General features: G+C 42.5%; 2 protein-coding genes across 8 annotated transcripts in view; one reads left to right on the top strand and one right to left on the bottom strand.

Moving 5' to 3' along the window:
• Positions 1-2,296, top strand: part of Nxpe2 (neurexophilin and PC-esterase domain family, member 2) — a 35,447-nt gene extending 33,151 nt beyond the window's left edge. For 2 of the 4 annotated variants that reach the window (XM_006510693.4, XM_006510694.4), the window contains one exon: positions 373-1,573. In XM_006510693.4, the coding sequence (XP_006510756.1) occupies positions 373-908 (536 nt within the window). In that variant the 3' untranslated portion in view covers positions 909-1,573. Of the gene's footprint in view, positions 1-372 lie in introns of all 4 variants that reach the window. The other 2 variants (XM_017313695.2, NM_030069.3) reach the window with 2 other exon arrangements.
• Nxpe4 (neurexophilin and PC-esterase domain family, member 4) overlaps positions 1-22,368 on the bottom strand; it is a 238,022-nt gene that overhangs the window by 79,727 nt on the left and 135,927 nt on the right. Inside the window, exon 1 of one of the 4 annotated variants that reach the window (XM_030244370.1) lies at positions 5,696-6,143. The exons of the other annotated variants lie outside the window; for them this stretch is intronic. The gene's annotated coding sequence lies outside the window, so the exon portion shown is untranslated. Of the gene's footprint in view, positions 1-5,695; positions 6,144-22,368 lie in introns of those variants that run through there. 4 annotated transcript variants of the gene reach the window in all.

Raw genomic sequence — 22,368 nt, 5'->3', positions numbered from 1 at the left:
AGGTCATCAGATCCCGTGGAGCTAGAGTTATAGTTCCTAGTAACCATGTGGTTGCTGGGAATCTACCTTAGATCCTCTGGAAGAGCAGCCACTGCTTTTAACTGCTGAGCCATCTCTCTAGCCCTAGTCTTTAAGTTTTAATAAAAGCTATATTTTAGGCGTTTAATCAAAGGCACTAGCACTATCTTTCCTATTCATGTATTTTAAGACAATTTTCAAAAATCTGTAGAGGTTCTAAGGATTATATAAATCCACTGCCTTGTGTAAGTATCAATTCTTTAGTTAGAAGTCACAGAGTTTTACAGATTGTATGCACTGTAAAATGATGCTATTTCTTTTTGTTAAAAGTTTTATTGGTTTGTTTCCCATCAGCCTTAAAATTTTTTGATCGTCACGGAGCCGGGCCCTTTAAAACTCACATCCTTCTGGATACTGAACGACATATTTTTGTTCAGTGGAAAAAACACAGCCATCCCTTTGTTACTAATAAGCTGTTCTCCATGAAAGATGACAACTATATTCCTCGGGAAATTGACCAGGTGGCAGGAGACAGTGGTACAGCAATTGTCATTAGTTTTGGTCAACACTTCAGACCCTTTCCCATCAACGTTTTCATCCGTAGGGCCATCAACGTCAAAAACGCCATAGAGAGACTGTTCTTACGAAGCCCCGAGACCAAGGTGATAATTAAAACGGAAAACATCAGAGAAATAAATGAACATGTAGAGATATTCAGTGACTTCCACGGAAGCATTCAGAACCTTATTATAAGGGACATTTTCAGGGACCTTAATGTGGGTATCATCGATGCCTGGGACATGACAGTTGCATATCGCAGTGAGGACGTCCATCCGCCTGAAAGCGTGATTGAAAGTCAGATTGGCATGTTCTTAAACTACATTTGCTAGAGGGTCTTAAGGTGGGGAAAACGTCTCTAGCCTCCTTACCTCTCTTCTCTCTGATCTCATAGGTACTTGCATGCACAAAACAATCTAACACATGAAAAAGCCAGTATTGAGAATTGAAGCTAAATGTATATACCATAAAACTTGCTGTTCAAATCACTTTTAATTCTGCCACTCAGTAGTGCTAACTGAGGTCCTATGTCACACCACCATCATTATAATCCATTTTTTGAACAGTTTTATTCATTCCAAATAGAAATATCAAACCCATTAAACTCCCACTCACCACTTCCTCTGAGTCTCAGACCATGGCATCTACAGCTATCCTTTCTGTCTCTCTAAGTATGACTGTTCTAAACATCTCATATAATAATAAAAGTCGCTGCACTCGCGCCTGGCTTGTTTCACTTAGCACAATGCCTTTAAAGTCCACCCATGTCAGATGTATGAGAATGGCTTCCTTTTTAAAGAGTGAATATAACTTATTTCTCTGTATGTACTGTACTTTGCTTTTTGGTTTATTTGTTGATGAACATTTAGTTTGGTTTTGCCTTCTGAGCATTGTCTATCAGGGCTGTGGAGAGAGTTACACAGTTAAAGGCTTCTCTCCTCTTCTAAGCTTGATGTTTAAATAGTAAATTATCATCAGCCATCTCTTACTTTTTAAATATTATTTAATTATTTATGTGTACGTGTGAGTGTCTGTCAATGAACATCAGGTGTGTTTGACGGATGTCTTGCAGAGGCCAGAAGAGGGTTTCAGATCCTCTGGAGCTGGAATTATGGGGTGGTTGTGACTTGCCCAATGTGGGTTCTAGGAACTGAACTTGGGTCCTCTGGAAGTGTGGCCATCACTCCAGCCAGCACTCTCCTTACTTTAAAGGCATGTGCAGTCCAGAGACACATAGCTTTAATGATCTGCTCAGAGAAAAGATAATGCTTAGAAGAAAACTTCACAGAACCATAATAGCAGGGTTCTTGCTTAGAAAAATTCCTTAAGATTTGATAACCAGTTGTTGCTTGGATTCCACTGGGATTCAGTAGCCACAGTCCAAAGTCCACAAACTCACTGTGTGAAATCAACTTCACATTATGAGACTATACAGACGTTAAGATTCTGATTCTATGTGACCCAAGAAGTATTATACAGGAGTCTCTCCAAAAACCTCAGATAACTTCATAAGCTTTCTAGAATCTTTCTCTTGATAGAAAATATAATTATCTATGTCTGAAGATTTGATATATTTTTATCAATAATAATTTCCATTTTTGGATCATGTTTTTGAGTGAAAGAATGTAAAATTATAATGTTATAACATTAATGCAATGGTCAGGTCATAGAGCTTTAGATTAGACTCTAAACAACCCAAAATAAAAATATAACAACTAAATTTTCTTTCGTTCAAATTCATTTGATGTTTAATTGGGTGTGCCTGGGAGATGGTGGGTGAGTGTGGGTATGCACATATGAACACAAGTGTCAAGGAAGTCAGAAGAGGGCGTTAGTTAGATCCCCTGGAGCTGAAATTGCAGGCAGGTGTGAGCTGCTAGGACTCAGGTCCTCCAGGACCCTCCCCTCCCCTCCCCTCCCCTCCCCTCCCCTCCCCTCCCCTCCCCTCCCCCTCTCCCTCTTTTCTCTGTTTTTCTTTTGGGGTGTGTGTGTGTTTCTGTGTGTGTGTGTGTGTGTGTGTGTGTGTGTGTGTGTGCGTGCGAGCCCGGCGCGCGCAGGTCAAAAGGCAACCTGGGTGTTCTTCAGGTACCTTCCTTTTTTTTTTTTTTGCTTGCTATATGGTTGGGCTTCTCTGCTCTACCATCTCATTACTTGAATTGTAAGCATGTAGCACTATGCCATTAGAACAAAAGAGGTTCTGGGGAGCCTAGCTCAGGTCCTCACACTTGCAAAACAAGCACGTTACTAATTAAGGCTCTCTCCAGGCCCTCAAAATCTACTCTTGGTTTGAGCACCTCATTGGTTCCCATTCTCCCATAGGAAGCTTCACTATCGCTTCCAAACACTGCACCACTAATTGTTCAATAAGTTTCAATCTTCACGCCAAGGTCTCCTCAATTTCCTTCATTAGAATTTTGGTGTGCTGTGATTTCTAGTCTCCTTACACTGTTTCTTAAAATGCACTAGCGCTTCCTTAATTTACCCACGACATCTTGTACAGATGTCATCTCTCACCTTAACAACCTGCATGCTCTAATTTAAGTCAGCCCAGGACAGCGACTACTTTGTCTCTAGAGTTGTGCTTTAGCCCATGATAGACACAGTCACATGCTGTTGTTATAACTAAAAATCCAGTGCACTGGTCACATTCCAAGGGATCAACAGCCACAGATGTTAAGAGGTCCTGTACCACAGCACTATTTGCTTGGATATTTTTTTAGACAGTGCTTTGCATGTTTTGTTAGAATATTTGTGTGTTTTTCAAAAACATCTCTAGTGTGTCTTGGGGAAGTGGATCAGTTGGGAGGCTGCTTGACCAGCAGGCCTGAAGTCCTGGTTTAATATAAGCACAGAAGCTGGTCATGGTGCCATACACATGGAATGCCAGCTTTCAGGAGAGAAGATCAGGAAGGTCAGATGTTTAAGGTCATCCTTGGCTACAAAGCAAATTTGAGGCCAGCTTAGGTTATAAGAAACTCTGTATCAATCAATCAATCATTCATTCATTCATTCATTCATTCAATAAGTAATAGTTTAATTTTTTTATGCTGAATTAAAAAGTACTCTATCGGGCCGGGCGTGGTGGTGCACGCCTTTAATCCCAGCACTCGGGAGGCAGAGGCAGGCAGATTTCTGAGTTCGAGGCCAGCCTGGTCTACAAAGTGAGGTCCAGGACATCCAGGGCTATACAGAGAAACCCTGTCTCAAAAAACCAAAAAAAAAAAAAAAGTACTCTATCAGATGTTGGTGAAATACTCCTGACCTTTAAGTAATTTACTTCTTATTTATTCTTCTAAAAGAAATCCTGAGATCTAAATAGCTCATAGTGCTCTACACTTGAAGTGATAGCTTAGGTTATAGTAGTTATTGACTATGCTGTTAACATATAATGACTTGCACAAGCCATTTGAATTCATAGAGATATTCTTTACTGTTATTATCAAGCCTCTTTCACAAACCCATTTCTGCATAATGGGGTGAAACAAAACTAGAAATCAATAGCAGAAGGAAAACACACCCTGTGATGTTCAGAAGTTAAACAGTGTGTTCTTAAACAACCAACGGGAAAAGGAGGAAGATTTAAAACTGTCTGGAGACAGATGAAGATTCAGCAACAGCATAACAAAGTGTATGGAACAGAATGAAAGTGATTGTGAAAGGGAGGCTCTGAGAAGGAGATGTGGCAGCCAGCCATCTGACTCCATGCCCCAAAGAGCAAGGCAAAGGGCAAACTAAGCCCAAGTTGGCAGAAGGAAGGGAAAACTGTTTAGGACAGAGACCACTGAGAATAAACATATGGAATAAACAGAGCAGAAAACTCAAAAAATGTAAAACAAATAAACAAACACAAATATTTTAGAGTGGAGAGATAGAGAGAGAGGGCAAGAGGGAGAGAGAAGAAGAAGAAGAAGAAGAAGAAGAAGAAGAAGAAGAAGAAGAAGAAGAAGAAGAAGAAGAAGAAGAAGAAGAAGAAGAAGAAGAAGAACAAGGGAGGAGGAGGAGGTAGAGGAGGAGGGGAAGAAGAAGAAGAAGAAGAAGAAGAAGAAGAAGAAGAAGAAGAAGAAGAAGAAGAAGAAGAAGAAGAAGAAGAAGAAGAAGAAAAGAAGAAGAAGGAAGAAGAAGGAAGAAGGAGGAGGAGGAGGAAGAGGAAGAGGAAGAGGAGGAGGAGGAAGGAAGGAAGAAGAGGAGGCAGAGGAAGAAGAAGAAGAAGAAGAAGTAGAAGAAGAAGAACAAGGGAGGAGGAGGAGGGAGAGGAGGAGGGGAAGAAGAAGAAGAAGAAGAAGAAGAAGAAGAAGAAGAAGAAGAAGAAGAAGAAGAAGAAGAAGAAGAAGAGAAGAAGAAGAAGGAAGAAGGAAGAAGGAAGAAGGAAGAAGGAGGAGGAGGAAGAGGAAGAGGAGGAGGAAGGAAGAAGAGAAGGCAGAGGAAGAAGAAGAAGAAGAAGAAGAAGAAGAAGAAGAAGAAGAAGAAGAAGAGAATGCTAAAATTAGAAGTGGAAAGGAGTACATTAGCACTGATGTCACAGAAATAAGGACATGAAGGATGACCATAGACAGTTATGTTCTGAGGCTGAGTGGTTAAGAGCTTTGGCTGCTCACAAAGAGGAACCAGGTTTGATTTCAAGCACCCACATGGTGGCTCACAACCATCTATAACTCCAGGTCAGGGGATCTGAAGCTTTCTTCTGGCCTCTGTATGCATCACACACATTCTTGGGGCATGGATCTACATACATATGAACATACATACATACATACATACATACATACACTCATACATACATACATACATACATACAGGTAAACACTCATACACATAAAATAAACAAATGAATAATAAATAAAATCTTTAAAATATATGTTATTTAAAATAAATTACAAACTAGCAAATTCTATAACTCTGAAAAAGTTGAGATATTTCTGAAAATATATAAACGTTAAGGTTAAATTAAGAAGAAATAAATAATTCCAGCACGTACTTGTAACTGGAAGGACAGGGAGGCTTTCCAATAAACAAAAGGTTAGGGCTAGCTGGTTCCACAGGAGTTGCTACCAAGCACTAAAAAGTGAACATCGATCTTTCTCAAATTCTAAAGAAGAGGAGGAAGCAACCCCAAACTCACCCTGGGAGAGGAGGTCAGATACAATGCCAGACAGGGACTCCAGCCATTTCCCTGATGCACCTACATTCAAATATCTTCAGGTGTTTCCCAGCACCACACACCACAAGCAGGAGATAGGGAGACTCTCCATACAAAAAACCAGTTAGCACGGGGCACCATGGCAACAGGATAGAGAACAAAGCGGCAGGATGCATTTCAATTCATGGAAGCAAGCTTCCTCCAAGGCAACACCCCTTTGCAAGAAAAACACTCCAGTTCTCAGTGGTAGGAAGCTACCTCAAAGAGGCATGATTAAAAATGTCACAGCAAACATACACTCAGCTGGGAACAACTCAAAGCATAAGGCTCTAAAAGCGGGAACAGGACAGAATTTGTCCAGTTTCACACACACTCTTATACCAACACAGTGTGACAAGTTTTAGCAAGAGAAGTTAGAAAGGAAAAAAGAAAGATAAGACGGCAGAAAAAGAAATGAACAAAACTACCACTGGTCAGAGAAGACATTGTTTTATATTTAAAAAACCCTGACCATTCTGGAAAAACGCTGACTAGAACTAATAAAGTGAAAGAAAAATTATTTTAAGGGTGGTTCCACAGGAATTACTTGTGAGACCGCCCCCTTTCCTGTTAGCAGGCCTATTAATATTGCTATTGTTCAAGTCTTTGTTAGGCGGATATATTGTTAAGTATCATGGGCTCAGCTTCTCTGTCATGTCTAGATCTCCTACTAGAATTCTGGGTCCTCTGGCTCTTAGGCTTTCTCTGCTGGACTCCTCTACCTTGGTCTTAGGTGTGGAGTCTTAGGTGTAGGATCTCAGTGGTGGATGTATCAGTTGGGGCTGGGGACTGCATGCTTACTTCTCTCACCTAAGACAACTCCTGAATTCCCAGATTGACGGATTTGCATTCCATTCGCTTTTAAATGGTGAAGGCATCCTGTCTGCTCTTGTGGAGTTTCTAATACAGAGTGATTGTTCTGGTTCCTTTTGATGGCAGAATAGATATCCTGAGAGGCTTCATTCAAAGGTTGCTTGGACCCATTTTTCTCTGGGCCTTTGGTGAGATGGAGGAAGAGCACGTCAGGGAGAAAGCATTGGCCCTCCTGAGGGCGCTGGGAAGCAGAGAGCAAAAGAGATCCCAAGATCCTTAGGAGAATCACTCCCAGTCACCCAATTTCTTCCTACTAGGCCCCAACTCTTTTTTAGAAAAAAAAAAAAAGATATTTTCTTTATTTACATTTAAAATGTTATCCCCTTTCCTGGTTTCCCCTCCGAAAACCCCATCCCTCCCCCCTCCCCCCGCCCCTCTCCCCAGCTCCCCAACCACCCACTCCTGCTTCCTGGCTCTGGCATTCCCTTACACTGGGGCATAGAGCCTTCACAGGACCAAGGGCCTCTCCTCCCATTGATGACCGACTAGGCCATCCTCTGCTACATATGCAGCTGGAGCCATGAGTCCCACTATGTGTATTCTTTGGTTGGTGGTTTAGTCCCTGGGAGCTCTGGGTGTACTGGTTGGTTCATATTGTTATTCCTCCTATGGGGCTGCAAACCCCTTCAGCTCCTTGGGTGCTTTCTCTAGTTCTTCCACTGGGGACCTTGTGCTCAGTCCAATGGTTGTCTGAGAGCATCCACCTCTGTATTTGTCAGGCACTGGCAGAGCCTCTCAAGAGACAGCTATATCAGTCAGCAAGTATTTGTTGGCATCCACAATAGTGTCTGGGTTTGGTGATTGTATATGGGATGTATCCCCGGGTGGGCAGTCTCTGACTGATCATTTCTTCAGTCTCTGCTCCACACTTTGTCTCTGTAACTCCTTCCATGGGTATTTTGTTCCCCCTTCTAAGAAGGATAGAAGTATCCACACTTTGGTCTTCCTTCTTCTTGAGTTTCATGTGGTTTGTGAATTGTATCTTGGGTATTTTGAGCTTTTGGGCTAAAATACCCAACTCTTGAAAGAAGTTCTACCACCTCCCAGGAGTGCCAAGGCTGGAGGCTACATTTTCAAGATGGAACTTAACAGGCTTTTAGGGGACATTCTAGACACAAACTCTAGCAACTGGATTAAAAAAATGTCCAAGGGAATTGAATAGATTGTTTCCCAAAGAAGACATACCAATGGACCATAAGCACTTGAAAAGATGCTTAAGATCACCCATCACCAGGGAAATGGAGGTCACACCACAAGGAGATGTTCACTCTCACCCATCAAGATGGTCACTATGAAAAGAGCAGATGGTGGTGAGGATGTGATGTTGGGGTCCTTTTGCATTGTTGGTAGGAATGGAAAACGGTGCAGACATTAAGAAAAATGGAGAAAATTAAGAAAATTTAAAAAATTAAAAGTAAAACTTATATATGATCTAATAATCTTACTCTGCATTTCTATTCAGAAGAATTTAATGGGAGATCTTAAAGAGGTGCTTGTGAGATGGATTTGGGGAGCTGACCCTTCCCTGGGATTGATTGGGCAGATGTTAAACAGTGTTGAACATATTGTTAGTGTTAATGTTAAACTATTTAAGTTCTATTGCAAGCTCTCCTATTGATGTTCATTTTCCTGTAATAACAAGAACATCAGAAGATGGGCAATTAGACTCTCCTTTCTTATCTTTGGTGCCTTGAGCAAATGAATTGTCAGTCAAATAGTAGACTACCACCACGACAGTAACAGATACCTGAAATACTAAGGATGCCTTGATGTGGGGAGCGGGTGTGGCGGCAGTCCCAAAGGCGCCAGGGACTGCAGCTAAGTCATATGACTTGCACCTGACTTCCTCATTTAAGACACAAACATCTTGAGTGCTGCACAGGTGTACCAGGATACAGGTGAATCCAATTTGGTGGAGATTTGCCCCTGCTGCCCTGATTAGCTGAAGCCTCGTGACTGGCGAGGGGGTGTGGCCTGCGGTGCGTGGATGAGAGAGAGTATAAAAGGAGTGAGAGGCCCAGGGTTCGGGGGAGATATAAACAAGAAGAATCAGGACTGAATAAACTGCTGTTAGAAGGACTGGTGGTCGTGTCGTTCTTGCTGGTCGAGAGTGGACGCGACACCTTGAGAAAACTACCCAACAATCACAGCTCCTGAAAGCTCACTTTCAGCCAGGGCTGTTAGAAATCAATTATGTAAGGCTTTTAATAGCACTAACCTTTGAACTCTTGATGATCAATAATAGCCATTTCCAAATAGGTCAGAGAGGAGTACTTTCCTGGTTGCCTAAAAGGAAGTGGATCTAAGTGGTGATTTTTTGAAATATTAATCTCAGTGACTGTGGCTGGCTCTAAGAGACAAGGTTGTGATTGGTCTAATACAAGTGGCTGGGATTTGACTGGGATACAAGCAGGCTACTTAAGGAGTCAGCATATAAGGGCTCTAAAGGAGTCAGTTGAGAGACTCCTTCTAGTGTTGCCCTCCCAGCTAGTGTGTAGCATCAGGCTCAATAAATGGCTTCTCTCAAGCAATCTTTCCTTGTTCAGTTTCAGTAGTGTGAGTGCGGACAGAAAGAAATGGCAGAGGCAGATGAGTGCCAGAGGCTAGCAGAGAGACTTGTGGATAGAACAAGGCAGTCAGCTCTGCTGGATAGCTGAAGAGGAAGCCGTTGAGCCATCCAAGAGTGGCCAGAGTAGGAAGAAGGGCCATTGAGAGTGCTTGGAATGCTGAGACTGAAGATGAGTAAGAAGCTGCAAGTAACCAGAGAGAGAAAACAGCAGGCCGGGGCCACTTGAAGGTGTTAGAAAGCCATCAAGTCTTTAGGGCCAAGAGTTTCAGACTTTAGGCTAAAGCTGTAGCATTGGCCAATGTTAAGGGCTAAGGAATCCCCATGTTCTAGACCTGTAAAAGACCTGAAACCTTGGCTACCACTAAGGAGAGAGGAATCCTGATACCTAGAGCTATTGGGATACTGTGATACTGGCTAAAGAATCTCAATTCCCTGATACCTACATAGAAGCTTTTACTCCATTAGATCTAAGGGCTCTGTTACTCAGGCCTGGAAGCACAAGGGGGTGACACTGCCTGCTGCTCCCATATGCTTATCATGGCTGTTCACTGCTGCCAAACATGAAGGTGAGAGCTGTTGAGAACAGTACTTGTGGAGCTCCTTGCCCACCCATTAGATCTGTCTATTCTGTATCTATATATCACATAGTCCCTAAAAAGGACCATGTGTGCATGGATGAACACTGAAGGTACACAGCTGAGCAAATGCACACAAAAACACATATTGTATGATTTCACACATATGAACTAGCTATAGTAATCAAAATCATAGACTTAAGTAGGAAGGTTTTCCTAGGGGGAGTGGAGATTAATATTCTCTGGGTGTAGAGCTTCAGCACTATAAGAGGAGAAAGTTCTAGAGACTGTTGCAACAACGTGAACATACTTAATGTTGCTGGACTGCAGTTAGCAATGGTTAACGTGGACTTAATTAATTTCTTACTACAACAATAAAGAACTAGTCTCAAACATGTCCTTTGCTTTGTAGGACATGAACCTAACTGTGGAAATCGAGTGTGTTGTTTCTTTGTCTGATCCACTGAAATGAAGGGGCTTTAGCTGCTCAGTGACCACTCATGACCTGACACCTTTATGCCCATTAGCTTTGGGTAATTTAGCCCGAGGAGCTCCTGGGTAATAAAGGAAGGCAGGCATTGGCATTCAGGTGCATATCCTTGCTGGACATGTAGCTGCTGTCATAGTAGGAACAATCCCAGTGTCCCTTTTCAGTCTACCCCATGGATCACAAAATGACTTACATGACAATTCTTGTACAGTAGAAGTTTTCAATGACAGCTGAATGCAAAAAGCCACCAAGCACTTCAACCACTTTTAATGCTGCGCAGGAGTCAGGAATTCCTTCATGCACCGAATATCAATCATTCCCAGCATAGGAAGTGAATATGTTATGGCCCGCACACTTTCATTCACTTTATATGCCATGGATGTTAGACTTGTATAACACTATCATTTGATGTCAGGATTTTATGGGAGTTCCTTTTGATGTAACATTAATAGCATGTGTCATTGGCTTTCTGTGGACAGGTGGTTTGAGTTGTATCTTTCTTCGTTGTTGTGAACTCAAGGTCAAATGATACGTGGGAAATTGCAGGCTTTTAAATTTTTACTTGATATGTAAAAGTCATTGTTTGTACAGGAAGACACAATATCTTGTCCTTGCTCTGGAGAAGGGCAAAAGGCTTTAGCAAAGTAGAAGCTGTGCTATTTCTTTTTTTTCTTTCTTTTTCTTTTTTTTTTTAAAGATTTATTTATTTGTTTTATGTGAGTACACTGTTGCTGTCTTCAGACACACCAGAAGAGGGCATCGGATCAGATACAGATGGTTGTGAGCCACCATGTGGTTGCTGGGAATTGAACTCAGGACCTCTGGAAGAGCAGTCAGTGCTCTTAACCACTGAGCCATTGCTCCAGCTCCGCTGTGCTATTTCTTACGATGATATGAAAATTGTTGATAGTTTTAGTCCTCTGTAGTTGATAAGAATCTTATACAGTGATAGAGATCTGCCTCCCACCAGCTGAAAAGGGCTGCTAAGCCCTGAATGAGTGCATTAGTGAGGGTACAGAGAAGATGAGGGATGCTGTGTACTGATGCTCAGCGGTCATTGTCAGGCTTCCTTCCTGCCATGTGTCTTAGCACTGGAGTTTTCTCTTGGCTTTCCCTTTTCAAGATTTGTTACTTGTGGCAGAAGAAGGGTTGCATGAACTCTGTGACTTGGGATTCCAGAGCGACAGAGCTCTATCATCCTCTATCATCATGCCTAAATATAAATAAATATCCACAGGGAAAGACTGATTTTTCCCAGTTCAGGTCACATGTCCATGTTGAAACCAATGATCACTGGCAGTGTGTGTGTGTGTGTGTGTGTGTGTGTGTGTGTGTGTGTGTATTATTTTGATTATCAAGCCTAGACCACACACACACCCCGTGGCCAGATTTAACTGCCAAAAGCAAAGGGAAAAATGTAGATGTGAAATATTTCCCTCTTGGATACAACTACTGGATAAAGTTTTACAGAAGAATATCCAAGAGGCAGGTGGCTTAAGTGCCCAAGAAGATTCATTTGTCAGCAGTTTGTGGTTGTCTTTATATGCTTTCAATTTACTTAGTTGCAGAAAATCATCCTCTTCCATTTGATTTGAAAAGAGGCTGTTTACATTTCAAAGTTAGGGTTGAGTTAGTGTTGCCAGCTGCCTTTACATTCAACAGCCTCCCCTTAAGTTTTTTATTTGTTTATTGGTGAAGTTATAAAATTATATAATAGTCATTACACAGAAAAAAAATCCCATAATATATAAAGATTTTTTGAAGACATTTTTATGATTTTATGGAGAATATAGAGAAACCGGGGAATACTATAATTAAAGGCCAGGTTAAACATACAGAAAATGATCAAGTGTTCTGGATTGAGAACTACCAGATACCTCTGGTAGCCACTCAGCCACCATAGGCCACACTGTAGAACTTTGCCTTTTCTCCTCTTCCTTCATGTGCTAGAGCCCTCAATGATCTGATAGGCTAGTATTATCTTAATAATTTTGAAGTACATGTATTCCATCTACTTTTATCATGTGCACATGGGAACATGCACACACACACACACACACACACATGCAGACTTGTACACACGCACACATGATTCTGCAGATGACAAAATATGTGATATTAGTCTAAGTAGGTATGCTAAATTGGCCAAGAAGATGTTAAGATAGATCTAGATCTAGACATACTCATAGACACAGACACAGACAGACACAGACACAGACACAGACACAGACACAGACACAGACATATAGATACCTAGACCAAACTTCCGATAAATTAGATTTTCTGGATGATACATAGGAATCTGTACTTTTCACTTTTCTGGCACTGGCATTGGGAACAGTTTGGAAATCAAAATCCAAAGAATTTTTTTTCTTCTTAACTTCAGGTTAAATAGTGAACTTGTACAGGCCCACTCTCCCACCCATCTGCCCCTGTGAGACCCTCCCTCCCCGCCCCGTACTCATCTTAATTTCCTGCTGAGTCCTCACCATCTAATGCTGCAGGAAGAGCACAGAAGCACCAGTCAAGACAGAGAGCTCAAAATGCTTGCAGAAGCTTTGTCAACAGCCGAACTATCCACCACACTGTCTGCACCCTGGCTAATTTGGATCTAAACTAGGTTTTCATATCCCTTTCTATTACATTTCATAGAAAAAACTACTTGAGGAAGAGGGGTGATGTGATGAAGGCAGGATATGGGTGTTTTCAGGAGATGGTTAACTCATCTCTGTCTAAATTACTCAGATGGTAGGAGTAAGACATATCATGGACTCTTGCAAGGTGACATTTGGGAAAAGAGACATCTGTACCCCTATGAAAGTAGTTGCTGGAAATATGCAAAAAAATCTAGGTCAGCAGAGCATGGTGCCACTCTGATTACACCCAGCAGTTCTAGCTCTGCCCCACAAGATTCATTCCCTACTGGGCCACTGTGATCAACAGGACCTGCCTGATCAGAAGGCAGTTTGCTGTCAGGCCATCCTGCCTCTTGACCATGTGCCTAAGGCATATGCTGATGGTGTCTCAACATTTCACAGAGTATTAGCTACCTTTCTTATTGTTTCGACCAAATGCCTAACAGGAAGCAACTCTCGGGAGGCAATGCTTACTTTGCTTCATAATTCAGAGAATATAGTCCACTGTGGTGGGGAGGGGGAGGGGGACAGGGCAGGAGGACCGGCTTCTCTCTGCGGCATCAGGCAACTGCTTGCTCACATTTTGACAGATTAGAAAAAAGGGAACGGCATTTTCAATTGGCAATGAGAAAAATGTTTACTGTGAAGAGGAATGTCCAACTTACATAGCCCTTTTCGATATGTTTGGTAATAATTCTTAATGGGGCTCGTTGTAAGTTTGATATGAATAACATCTTAATGAGATATCATTTAACCCGCAAACCCATTTAAAAAGCAATGCCTACTTGATTTATATCTATAAAAGTGGTGTCAGGTGATTATATTTGGGAAACTAAGGACTAACTTTAAAGAAACTGAAAATTCATGCTTTGTGTTATACTGTAGCTTATGACCCGTCTTTAATTGAGAAACACTTATCTGTATAAAGCACATTTTTGAATGAATATATATCATTACCAGGTTTCTGTGGAACCAAATTTCTGCCATTAAAACTGGCATTATGTTGAACTATACATTGTGAGATCAATCAAAATAATTTTTTTTTTACCCAGAAAGACACGTATGGTATGTAATCACTTATAATGGACATTAGCCATAAAGTACAGGATTACCACAGGCCCAAAGAAATTGGGTAATAAGGAGGGCCCAAGGGAGGATGTGTGAATCTCACTCAGAAAGGGAAACAAAATAATCATCAGAGGTGAATAAGGAGAGGGAAATTGAGTGGGAGAGGGGGTGAGGAAGGGTAGGGGATGGGGATCAGGGGTGGAGGGAAGGGGGCTGGAGAGGCCTGGAGTGAGAATGGAAATCAGTGGGGGTGGGCATCTCTGGGACTAGTTGGAGACCTGGAATGGGAGAAGCTATGGGGAGTCTATGTGGATGACCTTAGCTGAGATTCCTACCAGAGTGGGAATATAGAGACTGAAGTAGCCGCCTCCTGTAACACAGGTAGGATTTCCAGAGGAGGGAGGGAGACATCAATCCACCACAAAACCTTCACCCCAAAATTTGCTCAGCCTACAAGATGTGCAGGAATAAAGATGGAGCAGAGACTGAGGGAACAGCCAACCAATGACTGGTCCAAGACGAGACCCATTCCATGGGAGAGAGCCAACCCCGACACTATTAATGATACTCTGCTATGTTTGCAGACAGGAGCCTAGCATAACTGTCTCCTGAGAGGCTTCATCCAGCAGTGCATGGAGGCAAATGCAGAGACCCACTGCTAAACATCAGGTGAGTTCAGGGAGTCTTGTGGATGGATAGTCAGGGAGTTTGAGGGGTCAAGGACAACACAAGAAGATCCCCAGAGTCAACTTAACCTGAGACCATGGGGGCTCACAGAAGCTGAACCACCAACCAAAGAGCATGCAGGGGTTGGACCTAGCTCCTCCCACATTTGTGGCAGCTCTGACCTTACTGGTCAAGGATGAAGATAAATTGACTCTGGGACAGAACTTGGTGAACACCCTAAAAAGTATGGTTCAGACCCCTGATTGATGGCTGACTAATGCTCACATGACTCATTACTAGACTCTGTTGTTCAACTCTGATAGAGTCATTTTTGACCCCCTCAAGTCTGAACTCAGCTACTCTGCTCCCAGACCCAGACTGTCAGCAAGTTCTTGCTGAAACATAGGTGACATGGAGATCTGACTGACCAGCCACTAGAGGGTATAGATGTTCACAGACTGGAACAGCTATCTAGAAGAAGAAAGAAAACATGCTGGAGCAGCTGTGGTAGCTGGATAGGCTCTGCCAAAGGACACATCAGCTCAAAAGACTCAACATCTACACGGATAGCAGGTACACTTTTGCCACAGTCCACGTCCATGGGGCCATATATCAACAGAGGAGTCTACTGACATCTGGAGGAAAAAGAATTTAAGAACAAAGAAGAAATACTGGCTCTACTGAGGCTCTCCATGACCCTGCCAAGGTAAACATCATCCACTGTCCTAGTCACCAGAAGAGAGATACCATGATAGCAAGGGACAACAACATGGCAGACCGAGAGGCACAACAATAGCAGCCATGGCCCTGCTGCTGCTCCTGGCAATGGAGCCCGAGTTTGTCTTCATAGCAGAGGACTTAGCCCTCATTTCTAGAGTTGGTGTCCACTGGGAAGTAGATTTTACTGGAAAAAAATATGAGTATAAATACATTCTGGCTTTTGTGGATATGTTCTTGAGATGGATAAAAACTTTTCCCTATAAAAATAAGACTGCTCGGATGGTCATCAAAAAGATTATTAAATTTTCTTTTCAAGGTTTAGAGTGTCAAAAACAATAGGGTCAGATAATGAGCCTGCCTTTGTTGCCCAGGTAAGTCAGGGTGTGGCCAAGTATTTAGAGGTCAAATAAAAATTAATTATATTGTGTATACAGAACTCAGAGCTCAGGACAGATAGAAAAGATAAATAGAACCCTAAAAGAGACCTTGACAAAATAAACCATGGAGACTGGCACAAACTGGGTACTCCTTCCCCTTGCTCTATTTAGAACCAGAAATACTCCCTCTTGATTCAGTCTTACTTTTTTGAGATCCTTTATGGGGCTCCCATGCCCATCACTATCTTAAATGATGTGTTTAAACCCACATGTTGTAATAATGATCTGTATGCTAAGTTAAAAGACTTGCAGGTGGTGCAGAAGGACAACTGGCAACAGCAAATGAGCTGGGTACCCCAAAGATCTCAGATTGGAGATCTGATCTACGTGCACCTGCATCATGCCCAGACCCTCATACATTGCTGGAAGGGTCCCTGCCTAGTCCTGTTTACTATCCCTTCTTATCCTGTTTTTGTTCTTAACCTTTGGCCCATGTAGCCTTAATTGCTTGAGTACAGTACAAGTTTTGATGCTCAGACAACAATATCAATAACTGTAACAAAGTGAGATATCATTTCAGGATTGAAATGGACTATAGAGCATAAATAAATTTTATGCCTCAGTCCAGTTTTTTTTTTTTTAATATTAACAACAGGGAGGAAATTGTAACCTTCCCCCAGCCTGAAGCAGGCTGAGCCAGACCTTGACCTTGCTGCCACTAAGGAGATTACCTAGGGTGGAGCCTTCCTCCCTAGATCACTCTATTGTTCAGCCACTGCCGCTGTTCCCCTCCAAGTTACTGCCACCTGCTGTGAGGCCGCTTAGCTATTCTGGAGACTACACCCTATCCTGCACAGCTGGTTCCAGGCTCCAAGAATGAATTGGCGGGAATGGGCCTCCCCCTGCCCTTTATAAGCTAAGCGCATTTGCCATTAAACACTTGAGCCTTGATCAGGAACCTTGTCTTGGCTCCATTTTTCTCTCGACTGCCTAGTTTCCCCTCTCTTTTTAGCCCCAGCTTGCCTCCCAGGTGTACCTGTTTCTTGTGAGCCGCAGGCCGGCTTTCAACAGAAATGTACCAAGGAAAAAGGGGGAATGTAATATCCAAAATGAATTCAAGACCACTCAGTACCTTCCCCCTTCGAAAAGGACTTTCCAGAGACTTTGCAGGCCAAGTGCAGAACCAGATACGAAAGCTGGCTGACTAAACAAATACAGAAACATAGGGGTTTTGGTTGTTTGTTTGTTTGGTTGGTTTGGTTTTTCGAGACAGGGTTTCTCTGTATAGCCCTGGCTGTCCTGGAACTCACTTTGTAGACCAGGCTGGCCTTGAACTCAGAAATCCGCCAGCCTCTGCCTCCCGAGTGCTGGGATTAAAGGTGTGCTCCACCATGCCCAGCTTAGAAACATAGTTTTAACGGTCAAAATTACTAAGCTTCCAAAACAAGATTAACAATTTCCTTGCCCCACCTCACACTAAAAACCTCAAGGACAGACAAAATGAGAGTCACCCTATGCAAACCAACCAATGTCTAAAAAGGTTATTAGCTACACCAATTAAAATAAGCCAAACTACCCTGGTGCCTATATCTAGCCCTTACAAAGGTATAAAAAGTGTCCTTTCTTTGTTCTGGGCCTCTTCTCTGGGCTTCGTGCTGAGAGGGGGTTCCCCAACATGTTGGATAAGTAAAATCCTCATGTGTTTTGCAAGATGATGGTCTCTGTGGTCTTTGTGTGAGTGAGGGTGTTTTGACAGGCTACAACAATGCCTTGCTTTAACATATCAGATGCAGCACAGTGAACTCTTCCTATTCTTTAATTAATTAGTAGATTAACATTGTGGTGGTTTGGATGAGAATTCCCCCATAGACTCATCTATTTGAATATTTGGTGCCCAGTTGATGGAACTGTTTGGGAAGGGTTAGGGGATGTGGCCTTGCTGGAGAGAGTGTGTCACTGGAGGTGGACTTTGAGGATTCAAAGACCCAGGCCATTTCCATTTAGCTTTCTCAGTATTTGGCACATACTTGTGAATCAGTTGCAAGCTCTCTGCTACTTCACCTCCTCTCTCTCCACTATAATAATCATGGGCTCTAATCCTCTGGAAGTGTAAGCCCTCAAGTTAAATGGTTTCTTCTATAAGTTGCCTCGGTCATGGTGTTTTGTCACAGCAATAGAAAAGTAACCAAGACAAATATACAGGGCAATGGAATCATTACAGCATTTTTATAAATGTTGGTCATTCTAATCTCCCTTCCCCACTGCTGTCCCAGGTCCCACGGCCACCTCTGGGTTACTCTCTGACTTCCTCAGGATGCCGCAGAACTCCTGCTTTCTTACCATGTGCTCCATTCACTCTCCTTTCCCACACTTAATAGTTCTTCCTCTCCCACGGCCTCTTTTCTAATTTCATGACTCCATATAATAAGTAAATAGACACATGTATAATTATATGTAGTTATTTGTTTTGGGAGAGAAACAGGCTATATTTGTGATTCTGGCTTACTTCGCTTAACACAAGCATCACCTTTTCTCTATGCCAATAACAAACTTGCTGAGAAAGAAATTGCTGTATGTTGGGGGGGGGAAATCCTGTTCACAATAGCAAAAATAATACCTTGGATTAAATCTAACCAAAGGAGGCAAAAAGACTTTCACAATGAAAGCTTTAGGATGCTGAAAAAAGAATTAAAGAAGATACTAGAAGACTGAAGGCCTCCCATGCTTATGAATCGGCAGAATTAATGCTGAGAAAACAGTAACGGCACCAAACGATAGCTAGCTACACAAGTTTGTGCTTGTCTGAAAATGTCCTTGTGTTTCCATCAAATTCTAAAGATAGCTTTGCTGGGTAGAACTATCTTGGTTTGGTACAGGTGCAGCTGTGGGGGTCAGGCTCATCCCTGGACTTCCAAGTTCTCAAGCTCTAGGATAATGAAAGAGAGACACGTGGCCCCAGAGGATAATCTACTTGTTTGTCTCAGGTCCAGAGCTATCAGACTCTAGTGGGCTTCTCCATTGATGAGGTCTGCTCCCACTTCTTCCCCTGGGTATCTCTCAGCTCTAGCAGAGCTCCTACTGTGTGCCCCTTTGGGCCATCTGTGTCTACTCTTCTATTTTCACAACAGCTTCTCCAGTCCTTTCCTCACTCAAGGGCTGTGTCAGAACAAACTGAGGCTCCCAGGCCTGTAGCTTTCCCTGATCTCACGTCCTTAGGGGAGCTCAGTGTGTGTGTGTGTGTGTGTGTGTGTGTGTGTGTGTGTGTGTGTGTGTGTGTGTGTGTGTGTTTGTGTGTTAATGTGCATGTGTGGAGGGCAAAAGCTGACTTCATTTATCATTCTCTGTTTCTCTCCACCTTACTTTTTGAGACTGAGCCCAAAGCTCCCTGTTTGGGCTAGCTTGGCCTCTAGTCCATCATCAAACTCAGGATGAGTCCAACACTTTTAATTTTTTTGCATTTTCATGCTTAGAAGATTAAAGGAGCAAAGGCTGAAATGAAGTCAAACACAACCTGAATTACAGCTGCAAACCAAGATGCTAAATCCCAGTGACCTGTCCCTGGAGTGTCCTCTACCTCATAACCATGTTCAGCCGGTTCAATTCCTCCTTTAGTTAACCTTCACAGGTTTCATATTCAAACACCTCCTGAACTTGGAGGGAGTTGCAAGAGGGAGGGAGTGGTTGGGATCTCAGGTGAGGGGCTAAAGCCTCTTCCTATCTCTGCCCCATCCTTTTAAAAAAGAGAGTATCTATAGGCCTGAACGTGTGAAGGCCTCATTGTATAACCACAGATAACCTTTAAGTTGGTTTAGTCACATTACGCCTGGAGGACAGCAGTCCACAACAGAATTGCTTTTTCTGTTAGAAAAACATTGGCGAATATAAATTTTTACTAGAAGAATAATCCTGTAGCTCTCCCTGCCCTTGGGGATCATTGGCCAATATCTGTCTGCAATCAGGACCAGCTGCAGGGAGGCAGATCAACTTTACTGGGGATGATTCAAGGCTTATATAATTTCAGGGGATGGAGTGGGGCAGAAACATTCAGGATGGGCAAATGTCATTGGCTGAAAGCTTAGGGTACCAACAATGCCTCAAACAAGGTCAGAGAAGAAGAAGCCCTTGTAATGAAGGCAGCCCTCCATATTGCAGAGACCCACAGGCTATCTGAGTAATGGTAGATTTCAACCTTAATTAGTAGAGTTTCCTCACATAATCTTTTTTGAAACACTCAATAAAAATTACAAATGAAACCAAAGACTGCCATTTCATAAAACCCGTGAATTTAGAGTCAATGTGAAAGTAGGAAATGGGCAAGGAATCTCTGAGGCACCACTCAGAAGTGACCAGCAGCAGTGGATGCAGCAATGTGATAGCAACTGTGATCAGATACAGGTAGTTTTACAAGAACCACACACCTTCCTTCCCTTCTTTTCCCTTCCTCCTTCCTTCCTTCTTTCCTTCCTTCTCTTCTTTCTACCTCCCTCCCTCCCTCCCTCCCTCCCTTCCTTCCTCCCTCCCCATCTCTCTCCCCTCCATCCTCCATCCTCTTCCCATCCTTCCATTTTCTCCCTCAGTTTGTCCATTTTGTCTTCCTTTTCTTTTAAAGACTATACAGACAAGTTGTAAATGTCAAAATGCAGCGTGAACCCCCCCCCCCCCAAAGTTGTGTGCACATTGTAAAAACAGTCCTGCGGCTGTTTAAGGCTTGCTTTTGATTTGCTTACCCTCTCCTTACCCTGCAGGGTTTAGCTGACATTTATTGCAGTCTTTCTCTCTTGCCCTGCTCATAATATCATAAACATTTCTTCTTTTCCCTGCAAGGCAGCGTTTAGTTGGCCTCTGTTCTGATTGTTTTGGGCTTCCGGTAGGCTGTGGGTGCTTTTATGGGCAATGCTTAATCCTCTTTTTTGAAGGGAGAGAGTGGGTTAAGAACCAGAGACTCCCTTAAAATTGAGAGTCCTGAGAGTCACTGAGCAGCAGCAGCCCTCCCTTCCATCATGAAATTATTCACCACTGCAGACAGCTAGGAATGACATGTCATGATCTGAGTGTTTGCGTTCTCCCTCTAAGCTTGGCGACTTGAACCTTAACCTGAAGGTGACACTATTGTAAAGTGGTTCCTTTGGGAACATGGTTGGTCATGACATCAGGACTCATGAATGGGAGCCGTCTCCTTATGAAAGGCAGTGGTCCTCAGGTCAATCTCTCCACTGTATACCTTCCTCCAAAATGTTGAAGCAGAATCTGATAGACTTTAGACTTAACTTCATGTGAGGACCAAGGGAAGAGGGCCATGTATGAGTCAGAGAAGAAGGCTTTCAGCAGGCACCGAACCTGACCTTGACTCTAGAGTGCTCGGCCTCTAGACCTGTGAGCAATGCATTTGCATGACTTGTGAGTCACGTGGTCAAAGGTTCTGTGCTACAGGAGCCTGACTACACAGACGCACGTACTTGGCTATAAACATTATTGGTGTGAACCATTACCTTCTTTTCTCTCTTTAATTGCTTCTCGGGGATACACCGAAGTTTACTAATGGAGGTAAACTCTTCTAGGCTAGGTGCAATGTTGCAGTCAACAAACATGGAAAGAATGAGAAAAATCACAATACATTTCTTAACTCTTGTCAAATTTGCCAATTCAAATAATCATCATTAGTAGATGCTAAAGTAATGCCGCATATCTACAGGGTGCTACTGACAACAGAGTACTTCCTGTCAATGAAAGGAGAGGGTATCTACATAGTGAATAAGTTAGTTTTTTTTTTACCACCTATTGACAGATCCACTTGGCATCTCTGAAATGGGTCCATCTTGCTACTGTGTGCCTTCTGGAGTAAAGAACTTTCATCCAAAATTTTGAACTGGAATCTGAGAGCTTTAAGATTTAATTTATACTTTACAGGAAATGTAGAATGTAAAGGAAAGCATTTCAAAATACCATGAAAAAGGAATAAGAAAAATCTTGGTTGTAGGATAGTCTGAAGAGCAATAGCTTCGCAGGAGGAAACCTCTGTAGGTGAGGGGTATAATAAAGGGTGATGGTTCATTCTTAAGTGTCTCCTTATGTCCTTATGTCCAAACCCACCAACTTGTACACATTAAGCATGAGCAGGTTTTAATACACAAGTTAGAACTCAATAAAGCTGTTAGATACTTGAGATATAAGCAGAATAAGACCTGCTTTGAACTTGAAAAAGAGAGTTGGAGAAAGCTCTCTCTCTCTCTCTCTCTCTCTCTCTCTCTCTCTCTCTCATACACACACACACACATGTATATGCATAGTATTGCAAAACTTTTCCCTTTTTATTTGAAAATTTTTCATATGGTATATATTTTTCATATCCTCCTTCAGTTCCTCCCAGATCCTTCTCAGCTTCCTACCCACCAAACTTTATGTTCTCTCAAAACAAATAAACAAACACAAACAAGAAACACACCACACACAGACACACAGACACAGACACAGACACAGACACAGACACACCACAAAAAGACAAAACAGCCAAAAGGTCAAAAGACAAAAAATCCCCCCACAAAAGCAAATTGAAAGAAAAAGTCCACAAAAATATCACTGAGTTTGTTTCGTGTTGGCTCACTACTCTTGGGTGTGGGTCCTGTTCTGAAATGCGGTTGCTAT

The sequence above is a fragment of the Mus musculus genome, chromosome 9, assembly GCF_000001635.26.
Source record: "Mus musculus strain C57BL/6J chromosome 9, GRCm38.p6 C57BL/6J".
Lineage (NCBI taxonomy): Eukaryota > Metazoa > Chordata > Mammalia > Rodentia > Muridae > Mus > Mus musculus.
The sequence above is the reverse complement of the archived record's forward strand: the minus strand, read 5'-3'. Positions and strand labels throughout refer to the sequence as shown.